Consider the following 19,447-nt stretch of genomic DNA (forward strand, 5'->3'; position numbering starts at 1 on the left):
GAAGAGGCACATCAGCAGACATCTTCAGGCCACCTGTCCACTAAGTTAGAAACGCACCAAGTCCCACTCACCTTCAGTCTTTTACTTACAGAGTAAGCCAGTGACTTTGGCCCCAAATTCACTAGGTAGCCAAAGATGACCTTGAGCTTCTGATCCTCCTGCCTGTGCCTCCTGAATGATGGGATTACAGATGTGCACCATCCTACCGATTACATGACATAGGGATCAAACCCAAGCCTGGGTGCATTGGGGACAAGTGCTCTTCCAAATGAGCTGTATCCTCAACCTGCGAACACTTCAGTTTAACGCTATGAGAACTGCATAGCTGGGGCTGGAGAGAAAGAGCATCAGATGTTCTTGCAGAGGACCGGAGTTCAATTCCCAGCACCTATGTGGTGGCTAACAATGTCCCTAATTCCAGTTCTGGGGGATCTGATGCTTTTCTGACCTCCAAAGGCCCTGCACGACATGGGTGTTCTTACCATACATGCAGGCAGTACACTCCTACACATAAAAAAAGCATAAAAAAAGAACTGCCCAGCCCAACAAAGTAGGAAAGACCTCTTATGTTGTGGTCAACTTACTTGGGCTGGGAAGACTTTCAAAAACTCGAACTTTGTTTGGGCCCCTGTGTATTATCCTCATGCACAATGATGGGAACAGATTGAAACAAACAAAAAGAATGCTTTTTTAAAAAGATTCATTCTTGAAGAAATTTTCAATTAAAAAAAAAATCAAAAGAAAAATTGAACAGTGCCTAAATCTTTATTTTTCATAACCTACATTTTTTTCCAAATTAGACAGTTTTACACTGAATGACACAAAAGGAAACTTAAATTACCAATAGTTTACATGTAAGCTTGATTCCAGTCTTAATGAAAAGTAGAACAGAAACAAAAACCCTCAAGAAAGCTTCACGTTCCACTCCCGCTCTGTGACTCAGCGGCTGCCAGCGCTCTGGAATCGTCGATTGTCTGCTGCTTTCCGTGTAACAGGCTACAAAGCACACAAACCCACAACTATAGCTCACTGAAGGGGACAAAGACAGGTATGCACCGTTAAGACGCCTGCCGGGACACACTGGACCAGTTTTTCACAAACCAACTGCAGAAACCCCAATACAGCAATGTAGGACTTCTTGCCGCCACCCACTCGTGGACCAGTGACGCAGTGACAGAAGGGCTCACAGAGACATCAAGACACTGACTAGTAGGAGAGCGATTACTTGAAATTCATGTCTGGTGAAATGGGGCCAGATTCCTATTCCTGTATTTCCAAATGATAATTAAGTATCATCACACAATTTTACAAGCTAAAATGTCATTTGTGACTGCGGTATCTCTGATTCAATACTTGAGATACGGAAAGGAATGAGTAAACTTAAAAAAGATGCTATGAAAACCACATATGACTTGCTGTATGTGACACAGCAACAGTCTGCATGCGCCCTCACAGCTTCCTATCAGGATAACTTCCATTTTTTTCTGAGTGGAAAATCTCAAAAGTATTAGCAAAAAGTTTTTGTTTTTACATTTTACAGCTATTTGGCATATCACCTTTGCTTCCTTAAAGAGTTCTATAAAAACCACATTCGAGCAAAGTTTTTGTTCCTGACGCCAGGCTGTCACTGGCCAAGCAGTGATTATAGCCAGGAGCAGCACCTTCATTCACTTCGAGGACCCGCTCCATGTGCCCACTTGCTCCTGCGTGTGGCTGAGCTCTGCACTTAGGCCAGCAAACAGTGGTTCTACCGCACATACTTTGAAGCGTGAGCCTTGGGGAACGGACAGATTAAAAACTCAAGGACTCTGCCTGTGAGCACTGCAATCTGGGGATAAGGGATGGCTGACAATACCCTGGTCCCTTCTCCAGCAAAGACAAGACACGAAGGACCTGAGGTCTAAAGCCTGCCTTTCCGGATGGACAGGATCTGCTAGTGTGGGCTCAAGAGAACAAATGTTGCTGGCCTTTTTTTTTTTTTTTTTGGTCAGTGATCTGACATCTACGAGAAAATTCATTCTTATGTTCCTTTCACGGGCATTTTAAACACATCTGCACTGTGTACACTCCTATGGAACTGAATGACAGTGGCTCTGAAGGAAATGGCCACACGCGCAGGCAGCTTTCCCTCTGGCAGGATAAATCACTTGCAGCAACATAGGATTTTAATTAGTAGATTACTGTTTTTTTAACTTTCCTCAGAAGATCCTGCCAGTTTCTATATTATACTTCAAAACCCTTTCACATTAGATATGATTAGTATGTATTTACATACTTTAAGAGTATGAAAACATTTGAAGGCTTTTAATAAGACTTTCCATTTCCCTTCTGCAGCAAAGAGGCAAAGTCATTTCAACACACCAGAATAAGGGGAAAAACCAACAAATTAAAATAATACTCAAACCACAACATTTAGTTTATCTACATCCAGCTCAACAGCAACATTTATAATATATCAATAATTTTTATCAGATTTTTCTCTGTAGGGTACCTTTTTAATATGTTCTCATTATTTACAACTGTACAGGCAGAGCGCACTCCCAAGTGCACATATTAATACAGTATCGACTATTTGCATTTACAGGATTTCTCAACAAGCTGAAGAAAGATCAGCAGTTGAAGATCTGTAAGGTATGTTACAAAAACTACTGCGAGCTCTTGCACTACAGTATGCTTACTCAGCAAGACTACCAAGAGGTTCACACGGTAACTGAGTGACTCTGACGCACTCCTGCCAACCCAGGGCCGGGCTCCATGAGCTCCAAGCTGTCTTATACAAAAGTTAAGGCAAAGTCATTTTCAAGTTTAAATAAAATTCAAGTCTTTAAATATTGGATGGAAATAATTTTTTTTTCTTTAAAAAAAAAAAAGAAGGAAAAAAAGAAAAGCCTCAGTCTTGCAAAGAGCATTGTGTGGGATAAACTGCACGGTTACACTTAGCAGGAAATATTTTAATGTCGGCTGTTTAGAATACTTAAAAGAAAAATTTTAGGCATTTTAAAACAAAATAATTTATATTTAACTTTATTATAAACTTGCTAACTTTAGTGCATCCTTGTTCTTCAGAAGTGCAGCACTTCTAGAAGTTAATCAATGAGACCCTAGTCTTGGAGGTAAAAAGAGCAGGCATTTCTGTCCTCCACCAGCCAGAGAGGGGGAAACCACAAACACCTCTCTCTCGGCTATGTACTCTGAAATCCATGTGCCGATGCAAAGGTACAGGAAGACATCCACACGGACCAGCTAAGACGTGGACTCTCCAGTGAGAGCACGTGGGGGGACACGACAGAGATGGGCACGGAGCAAGCACAGGAGGCTGGGAGCCAGGCAGCCAGCTCACTGGGACCAAAACAACATCATGGTACAACTTCATGGTATGATGTCAGTGGGCAACAAAGTTTGTATTTTCATTGAGGGTCTATTCACAATGTGCTTTGAATTCATTCTCCATAATACACTTGGACCTGGAGTGAGAAGCTGGTTACTTGCTTGCACTGCATCAGAACTCTGAAGACTTCAGATCTTTCTAAGGTGCTCTTTGCAGGTTCATTCTGCCCACTAGATCAAAAAGGAACTATATATACTGCATCTTTATTTAAAGCTAGAATCACCTGTCAACAGTTTAGATGGAAACACAGATCCCACGCCAGTGCGTCGGCACCCTGACATGGCCAGTCCCCTGCTCTGAGGCCAAGGCTGCCCCTGTCAACACCATCGCCCATCCATTGCTAGGATACCCTAGTGATATGCACTTGCAGACCAGCTATTTAAAAAGACAACAAAGTAGCATAGCTCCCTTAATTCAGAAAAACTCATATGTAGCTTGCATTCAGAGCCATGTGGAGGCTTAATAAAAAATATCAATTTGTTAGGATAAATACATTTTCTATCCTGAAAAAAAAAAAATCAAGATTTATGCATCACCTCCAGTTAAGCACCAACCTAAAATAAGGTTTATATTATATAATTAAATCCTGAAAAATAGATTTTTTTTTTTTTTCCAAGAGGGGGAAAATCCGACCACAGAAGAAAAATAACTTGCAGGCATCCCATGGGCCTCACAGATACTGCAAGCTCCTAACCAGCGACTCATTCTCCTACTGAGTGGGGAAGAGTTTCGTTTGTGGCAAATAAAAGCTCTTCAGGGCCCCTCCCAGGCATCCGGATTTCACTGAGGAGACTTGGGGGGAGTGTTCTGTTCTCTGTTGAGACGCTTCCCGAGAGGTGGCGGTGAGGGTCGGCGCCCAGGCTGCCTCCTCTGGTCTTTGGGGGCTCCAGGAGTGGACCTGAAGGCAGGGGGCTCCCTGCACCTCTCCACAGGCTCAGTGAGCTTCTCCTCCTTCCCGCAACTGACAGCATTTGGCTTTTGTTCCTTTGGGGGTTGCACTGGAGAGGAAGGAAGCTCTTTACTCGTTCTCTGACAAATCTCTGCATAACTGGGCTTTCGCAGTTCCTGGAATCAGACAAATGTGGGATCATGCACACAAAATGACAGAGGTGTCTCTTCAGGGACGTGAAATAAAGTTACTTAAGATAAAGTTTTAATTGTAAGTAAATTTCTATCCTCACAGGTAATTTTGCTTCTAAAACATTCATAAAATCCAATGGCTTACTTTCCCTCCAGCAAAGTATCCAAGGTTACTATAGAAACACCTCTCTAAAAAAGCTAACAGTTTTCAAAATATAGTTATGAAATGATGACCAATCTCTGCCCACTATGCAGCCACTAGGCATTCTTGAGCAATATGGAAGCCTGAAAGACCCAAGAAAAAGATACTAACACCATCCTACTTCCCTGGACACCAGGCAGGACTTCTGGGTGTTTTGCTCACTAGGGAATTATGCTGTTACACAGTGGCCTACCGTGGTCTTTTTATTTTTGTTTGTTCTGAGAAGAGGGTCTTATGTAGTGAAGATGGCCTTGAACCCCTCACCCTTCTGCCTCCAGCTTCCCAGTTTCAGCTGGCCTGGAACTTAGTAAATATACCAGGCTGGCCTTGAACTTGTGGTGATATGATCCCCTTGCCCCTGCCTCCCAAGTCTTAGGATTATAAATATGTACCATCATATCCAACTACAATTTTAATTTATAAAATAATATTTTTTAAATCTTTAAGGCTCAACCAACTGGGAGCAGGGCTTAGCTCTCAATGCAATCGCAACAACTCACTCGATACCAAGCCAAGAAAGCTGCAAATCAGAAGAGACACTGGGTTCATGGAAGCTAGAAACTGCTAGACAAGAACCACTTATGATGCAGTCCTGGCTGGGTGGAACTTGCCATGGAGACCTAGGGCTTCAAACTTGCAGTGAGCTTCCTGCCTCTCCCTTGAGAGTGTTAGAATTACAGGCCTGAGCCATCATAGCTGGGATTTTTTTTTCCCGTCTTTATTTGAGAAAGGGTCTCCCTGTAGCCCCAGCTGGCCTGGAACTCACAGAGATCCTCTGCCTCCCAAGTGTTGGGATTAAAGTGGGCACCACCACACCCAGCGGAAAGCTGGGATTTAAACAGACCAGTCATTTATCTTGTTCTTTTTAGCTGTTCTGCTTAACTCTTTATCTTAATTTTCTTCTTTTTTTTAAAATTTATTTTTATTCTATGTGTATGAGTGTTATGCCTGCATGTATGTAAGTGCATCCGTGTCATGCAGTATCTACAGAGAATAGAAGAAGGGTGTTGGATCCCCTGGAACAGGAGTTACTCCTGGCAGTTGTTAGCTGCCATGTGGGTGCTGGGATTCGAACACTGGTCTTCCGTAAGAGCAGCCAGTGCTCTTAACCATTGAGCCATCTCTCCAGCCCCATAATTTTCTATCATACATATGACGCATAAAATTCCATACAGGAAGAGAGTTATGACCATGTTACTATTTAAGAAACCTCTACCAACCCACAATGAAGTAGAAGAGTTCAGTGACTGTGGTACAGAGACATGATGTGAGCAGCCATGGAGAATCATCAGCAAATACTCAGGAAATTTTGTGCAGAAATGAAGAGAAAGAGAGAGAGACACACACAATAAAACCCTTCAAATCAGACTGATTAAAACTGGGCTGACACAAAGCAGTAAAATGCCTGTGAATGCTGTGTAAGAAGACAGGCCAGGTACTTACTGTGGCGGCTCCGTTCACTTGCACTGATTTACACGCAGTTGTTGTAGGTGTAGAAGGGAGTCTGTCCACACTGTGGGTTTCCCTCTGCTTTTCTGCCACCTTGGGATCCCTGTAAAAGATGGTACCTGGTTTAAGAATTTCACGTACCATCACAGGTCACTCCCAATGGTACACAGCAGAGGGCTGGTAGAACATCGATACTCACTCAGGTAAACGGGCTGGTGAAGGGGAACGTTCCAACGCTGCTGATACAGTACAAGGCGCTGGCACTGAGTGCTCCCTGGGTACCACGGCAGGAACGGTGCCCGTGCCGCCATCTGCACTAAGGCTCTGAAAATCATTAAAGGAATGGCTTATGATCTTTGTCAAAGGAGGTGAGGGTCTAACCCTTGAAAGGGTGGCAATCTCAAACCCATCTGCAGAACCTGCTTCCCATCTCCCTGTGAAGATACAGAAGGGTTGTCTGACTGGTGCTGAATAGCGCTGTGTCTACCCCAACCCCAAGAAAACAGAACTAGCGGGATCCCACTGACAAAGTGGCAAGTCATAGAACAAAGACGCGAAGATGTCTCTAGAAAAAATGTCAACTACATCTCAAGTTTGTCCTCTGCCTATACATCACTCAGCCTTCTTCCTCTTGGCAAGTGCTGAGAGCTAGTTTTACGTCCTGGGCTCCCTTTGCATTTCCATTATAATTATCTGCAAGCTTCTTTTCTCAAGTGAGCAGCTTCCAAACACTACTCATCTGCCGTGTTGGATTCCCACAGCACACTCCAATATCTCCTAGGGGTGAAATTACCACAGTCTACTACAATATAAACAAAGACCGATACATGCACACCTACATAAATTTGAATACTTTACAGCAGGTGGCAGACACCCACAGGAGTTCTCACCTGAGTCCACAAACAACTTTGGAAGCAGGTGCACATACACAAGAACCCAACTTAATAGACAAGGAAACCATAGCTTGGAAAATTCAAGTTATTTTGTCTAAGGTCACAAGGCTAAGAACCGAATGAATCCAAGAATGTCTCCAGTCAATGACTCTCTAAGTAGAGTCATAATTCCACAGAAGTATACTCATGTACACAATGACAGACCCATTATATAACTTTTTGAAAGGCAATAAATAATTGCTTATACATTTAAATATAAAAAGACAAAATTTTCTGTCTTTCTGTTCCAAGTAGATAAAAGTTCATAGGTGAAACAGAGTGGTAAGCGGAAACTGCAGGCTCAGGGGAAAGGCATGCTCTTGTCTGTTGCGCTGGAGAGTCTGAGGCCCTTCTGCCTTGAGAACAAGAGTGTCTTATAACTGTTCTCAAGTGGAAAGAGTCTAACTTGCTAAAACCAAGGAGCAAGGAAAGGCTCCCTATTTGTAAGTGTGCTTAGACTCAAAGTGTGTTCAATTCTGACTCTACTTAAATACAGATGGATATGGCACTGTGCAAGGGAGTCCGAAAGGGACTGTCACAAATACCATGTCAACCAGGGAGGGATTAGTTGCCTCATATCCAAAGTCCTCTGCAGCCCTAAAACTGCAAATGTGCCACCAAGAAGGTGCAGCGTGAGAGTATTCTATTGGGCTGCAGAGCCAGGCCAAGCCTTTCAGAAGCAGTAATTCTCTCTTCAAGAAAGACTACACAGAAACTCAAAGCTTATATTCAAAGAAACAGCTGTTTGTGAGGCCAGGGAGAGGCCTGCTGATTCTTTTTTACCCATCACTCAAGAGAAGCCACAGTTTAAAAATTAGACTTAGTGACTATTAAAATGTATAATCCTCTAACACCATTTTATAAGGCAATCGGAAATGTAGTCATGTAAGCTTACAACTTCCAAGACATGCCAATTCTAACATGTGACTGTTACTAGAAAGTACAGAATCCTGGAATGTATACATTCTCCAAGGCTAAAAATAGGAGCACTCCGCCTTCCACTAAGAACTAGACTGAATCTTTCATCTGATCTAAGTCTCAAGACTGAAGTAAAAATGCCTCCCCCAGCAATGGGAACTGCTACATTCACTACTGTGATTCTAAACTTGGGCTACGGCACCTTCCTCTCATATCAGAGGCCACACTGGATTATACAGGAAAAAGACAGGTGGGTGTGGTACAGTGTGCAGCCACAGCTGATTAACTGCAGCATAAGGAGTGCCTGGACCCAAGACCACTGAACCATTTCCTGCCTCTAGCACTTGCCTGTACATTAGTAGCTGGGCAGAAAGCCCTTTATTTTTATTAAAATATTATTTTTATTTTACGTGTATGAGTGTATTGCCTGCATGTGTGTAAGTGCACCCATGTCATGCAATGCCCATGAAGGTCAGAAGAGGGTGTTGGATTCCCTGGAACTGGAGTTATGGATGGTTGTTAGCCTCCACGTGGGTGTTGGGACTCAAACCTGGGCCCTCTCCAAGAGCAGCCAGTGCTCTTAACCACTGAGCCATCTCTTCAGCCCAGAAAGCCCTTTCTTTCACATTCTAGTCTTCAAACATAGATGCTGGCAGGAGGACCAATCCTACTTCCAGTCTGTTAGCTACGCTGCACCGCAGGAACCCTGGAAGGAATTCCCCTTGGACCCAAATAGCCTGGATAAGCCTAGGGATGATGTCACGGAGTGGGAGACCACGTGTGACAACTTACAAAGTTCACCTACTGGCATATTACAGTGGAGTTATTCCAAGCTTCTTGCAACTTGTCTCATGTAATTACTAAAAATAGTATTACTTCTGATAAAATTCAGATTCTTCTGTGTCCTACAGAAATGAAGATGCAATCAAAGCTTCTGTACAGTGTGCCAACTGACTGTTCCAACTCCAAGTGACCAAAGAACTCACTTAAAACATCTCTAAACCTCTCATGGTATTTTGCTTTGCTTTTTAATGTGGATAATGAGCTCAGCAGATTCCTGGCACAGAATCAGTTCTTGGTGAGACGCTACCAGAACCACAATGCACACTTACTCTTTCTTTAGATGACGCTGTTATCAAGCTGGATAACCTGTTTTCAAACAAGTCCTCTGTCTTCAAATTGCCTGCAGCTCCAGGTAATGGAGGGAAGTTGGAAAGCCCCAGTTCGAAGCTTGGGGATGGAGGCTTTGGTGGTGTTGGAGACTGAGTTTGGCTGCTCTGCAACAAAACCACACCCCATAAAGTCACACAAATGTGGGGAGAGACAGTGAAAGCACAAGAGAAAAGCAAAGAATCTTCTGAATTACACACACACAAACCCAGAAAATGAAATGTAGTAATAATTTTAAAATTCCAATGCAAACAGGTTAAAGGATTAAAATTTGTCTGAGGTGACAAAAATAAGACTTTTGCCTATTTCTCGCCTTTAATAGCTAGATTTTTAAAAAAGTTACTTATTATTTTTATTTTATGTGTAAGAGTGTACTGCCAGCATGTGTGTAAGTGCACCCATGTCGTGCAATGCACATGGAGGTCAGAAAAGGGAGTCAGATACCCTTGAACTGGAGTTACAGACAGTTGTTAACTGCCATGTGGGTGCTGGGAATTGAACCCAGGTCCTCCGCAAGAGCAGCCAGTGCTCTTAACTGCTAAGTCATCTCTCCAGTCCTAACAGCTGAATTTTACAGTTACCTGCCCTCAAAATCAAGCGTGTACTTATTACTACCTGGCAATTATACACCCCCTCTTATAACGAACATATTGCTCCAAATGCAGCAAAGTTCTAAAGAATGCAAATACTTTGATCTCAAAGCAAGTTTTAGAAGCTTATTTTTAAGTACCTGCATGTTTCTGAGGTGAATGTAGCTTTTAAGAAGATTAAGCATTTTCAGAGCCAGTGAGATGGGTCAATGGGTAAGAGCACTTGTGGCCAAGTTTGTCAGCTTGAGTTGGATCCCCATGACCCACATGATGGAAGGAAGAGAATCAACTCCAGAGACCCATGCCATGCCACACATACCCCGTACAATGTATGCACACATAAAGTCAGATTTAACATTTTCAGAGCTAGCCTTCACAAAAAATGACCTCTAGCTCAATTTTTAGGAACAAAGAGGCAGGCAGTGGACAAAAGAGGCAGCCACAGAATGCCAGGCCCACAGGTGCCTCAGTGCTGAAGGCAGTGCTTGGTGTTCTTTAGCGCTCAGATAAGACATGAATGCTATTGGTTGAACCCAAGTGCTCACATATTTGTTACTTGTCTGTAAACTTCTGAAGTCATTAAACAGAATGACTTCAATTAATAAATATCCTCTAGAATACACATAACATCTGAGTCAAGGCTCCTGAACTTCTGAGTGGTCTACCAATATGAACACAGAATCAGGAAAACAGCAAGAAGCGAAATCATAGTGGGGTTCTTCGGCACAGGCACAGCAGAGTGGCTTGTTTCGGGGTGGACAAGTGGATGCTAGGATTAGTCAAAACTAAACCAGACTGACCTTATTTTTTATTTTATTTTGGGGGGATTCTGGGGATCAATCCAGGGCGTTGTGCATACTAGGCCAAGTGCTAGACTGATCTTAATTAGAAGCAGAATTTCTGGGTTCTAAACTATATTTTTCAAAAAATTTTATGTGTACATATATGTAAGTGCACCAGTATTATACAACACCCTCCGAGGCCAGAGTTACAGATCATGTGGGTGCTAGGAACTGAACTGGGATCCTCTGCAATAGCAGCCAGTGCTCTTAACTGCTGTGCCATCTCAGAATTTTTAATAAAAAAGCATACATATAATGACTCAGAGGGTGAAAACAAGAATGCCCAGCACATGGGAATCTCATAGAGGGCGTCTACACAGTCAGTTTCAGGCCAGCTGGGGCTACAGGAAGACCCTGTCTCAAAAAGACAGAAAAAGAAAGAGATTTAAATGTCTTGAAAGTGGCATAGGGGTCCGAGAGCTGGCTCAGAGGGCAAGAGCATTTGCTCTGCAAGCATTAGGACCTGAGTTCAAATCCCCAGCACCCATGTAAAGTCTAAACAAGCATGGCTATAGGTATCTGTAGCCCCGCAGCCCAACAATGGTAGGAGAGACAAGCTGATCCTGGGAGCTTCAGCTAGCTTCCAGGTCAATGAGAGACCTTGTCTCAAGGGAGTAAGGAAGAGAGTGACAGAGAAAGATTCCCAAAGTTCTATGCACACATGAGTGTGCATACCTGCACACTAACACATATGCAGCATACCACATCACAACACACACACCCATACACCCCCCTACCCCCAACACACACACATGTACTCACTGCAAATTTCTCCTCTCTTTTCTTCCGATAGCCAAAGGAATTCTTCCTAGGAGTGGAAAGCACAAGATTGTTATTTTTTCTCATTTGGGAAATTACGCTTCTGCTCATGTATTTACAACACACATCAATTCACTGTCTTTATCACATAGTAATCTTTCAAAGACAAAATTTGATTCTAAAAGCCCAACTTTTAAAAGAATAACCTCAAACCAGGCATCATGGCACATGCCTACAATTCCAGTTCAGGGGTAGCTGGAAGTTTAAGGCCAACCTGGGACAACTGAGACTGTCTTAATGCATTAAAAAAAAAAAAAAAAAAAAAAGTATAAGCAAAACAAAAACAAGAAGTTGAGAGTAAATCATTAGGTTAGCTGTCTAGACAGGTAAAAGAAAAATAGTAATTAAAAGGGTCTGTAGAACAGCTACTTAGATTCAGATGTTTGCATGTCCATTAAGCTGGAATGACAAGATGTACACATGAAGACTGACACCAAACTATATAGGTGACAGGACTGGAAACTACATACATGTTTTTTGGTTCACTGTGTACCTGCTAGTGTGTGTTAACTACACTGTCTTTCACAGGAGGGGTTGCAGTCCTTAGGTTATAGGATATTTGGGTGGAAGCAGGAACTCCTTTGTTGAGTAGACAAGGAGCATCTCTATTAGTATAAAGCCTGAATCTCGCAAGTATAAGCCTGTTTTAGCTGCCACTTGCAAGCTCAAATATCATTGGGAGACCTAACAGTGACTCTATCACTAAAGAGGAAGAGCATACTGGCTAATAAGACAGTCTCCTGGGCTCAGCCCTATGTTTCTAACACTTTGTAAACTGGCTGGGATTCTGCAAACCCTGCTTTCCCTCTCTGCCAGGAAGATTCTTGTTAAGCTATTAATTATTATTATTGTTATTATTATTATTGAGGGCAGGAAGGGCATAGCAATTTATACACTCCCCACTGTGCCTATTGGCCTGGCTAAGTGGGCCCAGTCCCAAGACTCCTGGCCCAGGCTCCCTTCTCCCAAGCTTCCAGCCTTTAAGAACCCAAACTCAGCCCTTGGATTGGTGGTTGCTACCTGATGTTACTAACCCTGGGTTATTCAATGTTCCCCTTTGCCTTTCAGTCTCTAGTAACTGATTTGAACATAGCTGGTGTAGTGTTTATTCTTGATGGCAGCACACTCCAGTGCTAGTTCTACTAAGCCATGGTGCCAGCGGCCACTCTATCTCATAACTCACCACAGCTTCACAGATGCTGATTTTATCACTGTAGACAAAGGCACTCCAGATTCTTTTTCCTGCTAGATTTTCAAACTGCACTGAAGGAATACAGTGCACACCTCATGTTCCACTCTATTGTTCTTCATGGCTGCTGACCTTGACAAGGGGCAACCCTGTGTCGAGCTAGTACTTGATGCTATCTCTCCGGCATCATTGCTCACTTTATGTCTCCGTGCCATGCTTTGATAATTCTTGCAATATTTCAAATTTACTGTTTATCTGCTACGGTGGTCTGCTTTTTGAGGTTACTACTGCATCTGTTGTGGGGTGCCATGAGCTGCTCCGGTATAAGATGAAGTTAGTAGATAATAGGTGGTCTAAAACTCCACTCACTAGCTGTTCCTCATCTTTCTCCATCTCTTTAAATCTCCTTATTCCCTGAGACACAATACTGAAATGAATTTTACAATAGCTTACAAGTGTCCTCGTGTATACTTCACTTTAAAATCTAGAAATGACTGAACTGAATGAAGACGTCATGTCAGAGCAGAGGCAGGCTGAACACCTGTTCTACCAGTTAGCTGGGTAGTAAGCTCCAAAAACATCTTGAAGGGTAGGAGAAGTGCTCCTCCAGTGAGTGCATGAGTGACATGAAGTAAGACGGCCTTCCTGCTGATAGTCAGGACAGAGTTCCTGTGATCTGGATAGAAGACTAAACCAATCACAACATTCCCGCAAAAAGTCTGGTGGTCCACCAGGCTCTCGCTCTCTTCAATCCTGTGAGGGGTGAGAAGGGTGAGGAAGCTGTAGACACTGGCAGAGGCTGGCCCATGATGTTCTGGGAAAGGAGTGTCTCTACAGCACCAACATGCACATGAAGCAGCAGTGCTGGTAGAGAGGCTGCAGTGAGTCACCAGAAGACCCGGCCACCACCACCGAGGAGAGGTTTACCTAAATCAAACAGGCTCCTGTTGAAAGAGCACCATCTAAGACTTCCACAGTTACAGAGTCACTGCTCAGCATGACAGCTTCAGAGGACAGGTTGACTCCCCATTAGGGTCTAATAGAGCTAGTGACTGTTATAGCCGTTTCTGGGTATTTTAAGGCACCATTTACTCTAGGGTAGTATACAATGAAATGACAGCATTTCCATGTCTGCTAATACAACATACATTCCACAGCCATAGAGTAAGAAGAACTTCAGCTTTCAAGTCTTAGTATTTAAAACGCACACTTCACAGGGGCTGGGGCTGGAGTCAGTAAAGGTGGCCGCCCAAACATAAGAACTTAAGTTGGAATCTCAGAACATACATTTAAAAAGCTGGCACTGGGGCTGGGGAGATGGTTCAGTCAGTTAAGCACCTGCCATGCAAGCAGGAGGATCTGAATGTGGATCCCTAGGGCACATTTGTAAACTGGGCATGGCAGTGTGCATCTGTAACCTAAGCAGCATGGGGGGACGACAGGCAGATCCCTGGAGCTCACTGGCCAGCCAAGTCTGCTGAATTGTGAACTCCAGGTTCAGTCAGAGACTGTTTCAAAAGTATTGTGGAGAATACTAGAGGAAGATGCCTGACGTTGGTCTCTGGCCTCCACACGTGCACCTGTGCATATACTCATATAGACATGTATGTATGCACAAGAGAACAGAGAGACACCACAGACTCTCCTTAAGAATAAAAACAAAACAAAAAAAATCACAACCAGTACACCAAATAGGTATGCTTGTCACCCCAGCACTGGGGAGGGAGGAAAGGGAACTTCTGGAGCTCCCTGGCCAACTACCCTGGCCTAACTGGGATGCTCTAGGTCAATGAGAGACTCTGTCCCAAAAAAGGTGCATGACATCTGAGGAACGACACCCAAATTTCTCTTGCCTCCACATGCACACATGTGCATGTTTACTCCCACACCCCAATCAATAATAAATAAATAAACTATATGCCATAGACCGATTCCTCTGACAGAAAAATAAACTGAAAACCTGCTAGAAAGGATTCACCATTTTAAGTGCCACTAAAAACACCTGAGATCAATGGGAAGGGACCAAGCAAGCAACATTAACAGGAGTTTGGGTGACTCTGGGTGGTTCAAGACTCCAGGAAGTAACTGTAGATGAGGAAGCAGCCTGAGAGCAGGAGTCAGGGTGAGACGGAGGAGCTTCTCAAACGAATGGCTGCCATGACCACCCTTAAATGGAAGAGCTGCTTCTTATGGATCAGCAAAAGGATGACTTCTTGAGACAGAGTCTTCTCCTGCCACAGGTCTTACAGTACTGCTGATGTGACAAGAGGCTGAAAATGTAACCTAGCTGACAGAGCAGCAGCAGGGTTCAAGGATGGGCTCCAAGTTTAAAAGAAGTTCTTGTTGTAAAAGAGAGTAATCGGTAGGGCAAGTCACTGCTGTCTTATTTTAAGAAACTGCCACACCCATCCCAGCCTTCAACAGCCCTAATTCAGCAAGCACCAAAACCCAGGCAAGCTCTTCCACCAGCAAAGAGGTTAGGGCTATGGAAGATTCAGGTGACCGTTGGCACTTTCTACAACCCAGTCTTTTTCGGTTGGGGTGTGTGCATATCTGCACTTATTTTTGCTACTGCACGCTTACTAGACTACTACACTGCAGGATAAGGATAACATGTACATGCATTAGAAAGCAGAAGAATCTGTATGGCTCACATTAATGAGTTCTGCTTTACTGTGGTAGTCTAGAACCAAACCTGTCAGATCTCAGGGGCATGCCTTTGTTTTTTCCTTTGTACCAAGACACCAGAGCCAAAATTTTTGGAGTTTCAATTTGTCACAAATCATGCTGTTTATTTTATGTATATAAAACTTAGAAATGTTTTTCATTTAAAATTTTCAAGGTAGGTTAAAAAAGCCCAAGAAAGTTGAGGGAAATCCAGACAGTCTATCACATTAACAACCGGCCTAGTCAATACTGAATAGGGTATAAGCCCTGAACCTACCAGCATCTTTTCTAATCTCCCCACTTTAAAGGAAACACAAACGGCAGCAGACAGCAAGTAAGAAAGGGCCAGCTGTATCTGCAGAGGCATCAGGGGAAGGAAGTGACGCACAGGAGTTTTTACTTTCACGATGCATGCAAAGAAGCCTGGGTGATGACAACAAACACTGAGACCCCCAAGAACTACTTGTCTGAAGATGAAAGTGATGTGGCCCACAGACACTTTTTTACAATACCAGTTTCTTTTAGAGTAGAAACAGAATTTAAAGGCTGGTTTGCCTGGCTACTAAAGTCCACTGCCTGCTGGACCATCCAGCTGATTTATTTTATTTTTATGGAATACTAGACATTGAACACAGGACCTTGCTCATGTTAAGGCATGTGCTCTACAACAGAGCTAAATCCTTAGCTCTCCCCGAAAGGGAGCAAGGCTCAGAACCCGTGGGATACACCCAGGAGGCCACCTCTGTTAACAGTAGGGACCTGGAGGGCCAGGCAAGACTGGCCCTAACTACCAAGGCAAGACTGCAGGGCATCTAGAACAGTCTGGAAACTATACCACTCTGAATTCGCTCTCGGTAATGACTGAGACCCAGATTCAGCACCATCTGCAGTTCTCACAGAATAAAATGCCATACTTTGAAGAAAAAAAAGGGAATCAATTTATGTATTTAGGTCTCCACTACTCTAAAAGCAGAGGAATTATCTAAAACCTCTGATGTTTACAGCCTTCAATTTTATTTTCTGAAATATATTAGAAAATAATTATAAAACATACCTACATTAAAATCTAAAATATTAATAATTTATGATGGGTACAGGATACCTGTTTGACAAAATATGTGAATGACTTACCTTCCTCTCCCTAAACCAGGAGAGGATTCAAGACTACTTGGCTCCACACGCCCAGTTCCAATCTCTCTCTTGGCATAAGCTGAAGGGTTTTGTATTCGTGTTCTACTTTGCCCTGTTTGCCTCGTCTGAGGGCTCCGGACACCATTAATTAATCGATCTGCAGTGAAGTTAAATATTGAAGGACTTTCTAGCAGCCCAGGCCCTCTCTCTGCACTAGGAATCGCATGGCGCAGATGACACTTACTAGGATTCCTGCAAATGAGATGTTTGTATATGCTGAGTTATAAAACAATCAAGGAGTTAGAATGAGCATGCTAATGTGAAATATGTATGCTAAAGTCTGCTTCCTGTTTAATAAATACATGGTAAAAGTTGCCCCCAGAGCCTCTCTGAAGAGAATCTACTCCTTACTATATAGGCAGCCAATCTAGGGGGTTTAGTCTTACAGACTTTAGTTGTAAGTTTCAAATGGTTTCATCTCTGATGAGCATGACTAGTGGTTAAACAATCTCTGATTATAGATAAGCTGAAAAAACAGCAACATGAAGCTCTTAAGCATGGGAAGCACTCTTAGAACTTGCCTGCTTCTAGGAGGGTACTGTCTGAGTGACGTCAGGGGAGACGCTGTAGGTTTGAAGGTCGGAGATGTAAACCCATTTATAAATCCAGAACTTGGAAATGGAGTTACCTGGATTCATTAATAAGAAACAAACATGTAAAGGCAGCATGAGATAAACTCTAGTTTGGTTACACTGTTGAACCTGGGCTAACCTCAATCATGTTTTGTCAGAGATACTATATTCCACATTATGCTTAGTAACTGTAAGGTATGCAAACATTTACAAGATTCCCTTTCCCAAGTAACAGGTTAAGGTGACATACTGCACATAAATACAATGACTGAATATTCAGAAGAAAATTGGAATGGGCCATAATGGTTAAAAGGTATGAGCTAAATGTAACCTATTAAAAAAAGGTAAAACAGTTAAGCACTAAATTGTAAGTACCACTAAACTGTTTCTAAAGTCTTGACACAAGCAAAAATAAGGTAAAACTCAGTGTAGGGGGCTCAGCAGCACTTGTGTGTGGGCCTTCTGACAAGAGATCCCTCCCAAGAGTTGTCCTCTGACCTGCACACCCTAGTGTGGTATGTGCCTATGTGCATTCCCACACACAACCCACACAATTAAAAACAAAAATCAAAACTCAAGTTTCGAGACACCTCTTTAAAAAAAAAAGAAAGAAAGAAAAAGTCAGATGGGTAGTGAGATAGTTCAACTGGTAAATGTACTTGCTGTGCAAGCCTAGTGATCTGAGTTTCATCTTTGGAGCCCCCATAAAGGTAGAAGGAGAGAACCAACTCTATGCTCTTGCCAGGACACTCATGAAGATAAATAATAACAACACAATAATGAAAGATGGAAGAGTGAGGTCGCTAACTTTCTGGCTTCCAGGTGTGTGGTCTCAAATACTCTTCATGCAAATGGTATTACTTCAAAGGCATTTAGCTACTTGGGCCTTCCAGTGCCCACCTTAAATTGTCACTAAATTGACAGAAATATGTACAGGACTCTAACACATTTGAAAAAAGGGAAATGAAAAAGAAAAAAATAAAAAGAAAACTAAGCAATTATCTTTAAAGCTAACTGAAAACTATAATTTAAAAAGAATATTAGTTTATCATTCTTTGACTTAAAAATACACGAGACAAAAAGAAAAGGTGGGTCTGGAGAGATGGCTCAGTAGTTTGGAACACTTGCTGGGACCTGGGTTCAATTTCCAGCACTTACAAGGCAGCTAACAACCGTTCGTAACACCCTTTTCAGGGGAATCTGACAGGGCCTCTGCAAGCAGTGCATGTATTTACATGCAGGCAAAACACTCAAACTTTTAAAAAAATTGAAAAGTTAAAGGCTTGAAACTTGTCAAATAGGATTCGCAATTTGACAAGCTCTATGGTCTATAAAATCATGTCACTTAAAAATCTTTCCCAACTACACAACAGACAAGGAACAATATCTATTTTTGAAGAATTGTAAAACTGAGCACCCAAAACCCCCAAATCATACAGCCAATAAATGGGCTAATGAACCGAATACTTGGTTCTCAAAAGAAGATGTACAACAGGCCAATACACACTTGAAAAAGTATTCAACATCCTTAGCCAATGAAAACTGAGCAAATTAAACTTTGTGATTTCATCTCACTCCAGTCAGAATAATCATCATCAAGACATAAATGACAGGGCTGGAGAAATGGCTCAGCGGTTAAGAGCACTGGCTGCTCTTGCAGAGGACTTTGATTCAAGTCCCAGTACCCACACAGTGGCTAAAAAACATCTGTAACTCCAGTTCCAGGGGACTATGACACCCTCTTCTGACCTTCAAGGGCACTGTATGACACGGGTGCACTTACATACATGCAGGCAATACACTCATACACATATACCCTCTCCTTCCAAGTCCCAAGGATCACTGCAGAAGAGGAGCAGAAAGTAAGGAGCCAGAGTGATTGATTCCATAGCTAAAGTGCATGCACGTGCACGCACACGCACACACACACACACACACACACACACACACACACACACACTGAGACAGAGTCTCCCTGTAGCCCCAGCTGGCCTGGAACTCGATATATAGATCAGACTGGCTTCAATCTTACAGAGATCTGCCTGCCTCTGTCTCCTGAATTCTGGAATTAGAGGTATGCACCACCACACTCAGCTAACAGACATGTATATATAAATTTTTTTACACTTATTTTTTTATTGTATGTATGAGTGTTTTACCAGCTTGTATGTAAGTACGCCACAAGCGTTGTTAGTCACCATGTGGGCGCTAGGAACTGAACCCAGGTCCTCTGCAAGAACAGTCAGTGTTCTTAACCATTGGGCCATTTCTCCAGCCTGAAATACCTACATTTTTTTAATAGAGTATGGTTTCTTTGTTCAAGCAAATTTGGTGACAAGACACAGATCAAAGTCCACATGTCTCAGGATATCATTTCAGAACTTGTTTGGTTTGGCCTGATTAACTTACTACCTCTGTCACCAGTAACCTGCTCTAGC

General features: G+C 42.8%; 1 protein-coding gene across 4 annotated transcripts in view; it reads right to left on the reverse strand.

Moving 5' to 3' along the window:
• Window positions 1-746: 746 nt before the first annotated feature.
• Window positions 747-19,447, reverse strand: part of Larp4b (La ribonucleoprotein domain family member 4B) — an 82,973-nt gene continuing 64,272 nt past the window's right edge. For 3 of the 4 annotated variants that reach the window (XM_008841343.3, XM_029567477.1, XM_029567478.1), the window contains exons 12-18: window positions 16,959-17,065; window positions 16,378-16,629; window positions 11,334-11,379; window positions 9,082-9,246; window positions 6,319-6,443; window positions 6,114-6,222; window positions 747-4,453 (exon numbers count right to left, since the gene is read on the reverse strand). In XM_008841343.3, the coding sequence (XP_008839565.1) occupies window positions 4,169-4,453; window positions 6,114-6,222; window positions 6,319-6,443; window positions 9,082-9,246; window positions 11,334-11,379; window positions 16,378-16,629; window positions 16,959-17,065 (1,089 nt within the window). In that variant the 3' untranslated portion in view covers window positions 747-4,168. The remainder of the gene's footprint in view (window positions 4,454-6,113; window positions 6,223-6,318; window positions 6,444-9,081; window positions 9,247-11,333; window positions 11,380-16,377; window positions 16,630-16,958; window positions 17,066-19,447) is intronic. The other variant, XM_029567479.1, reaches the window with a different exon arrangement.

This window comes from Nannospalax galili, unplaced genomic scaffold (genome assembly GCF_000622305.1).
Source record: "Nannospalax galili isolate Female #2095 unplaced genomic scaffold, S.galili_v1.0 scaffold399, whole genome shotgun sequence".
Lineage (NCBI taxonomy): Eukaryota > Metazoa > Chordata > Mammalia > Rodentia > Spalacidae > Nannospalax > Nannospalax galili.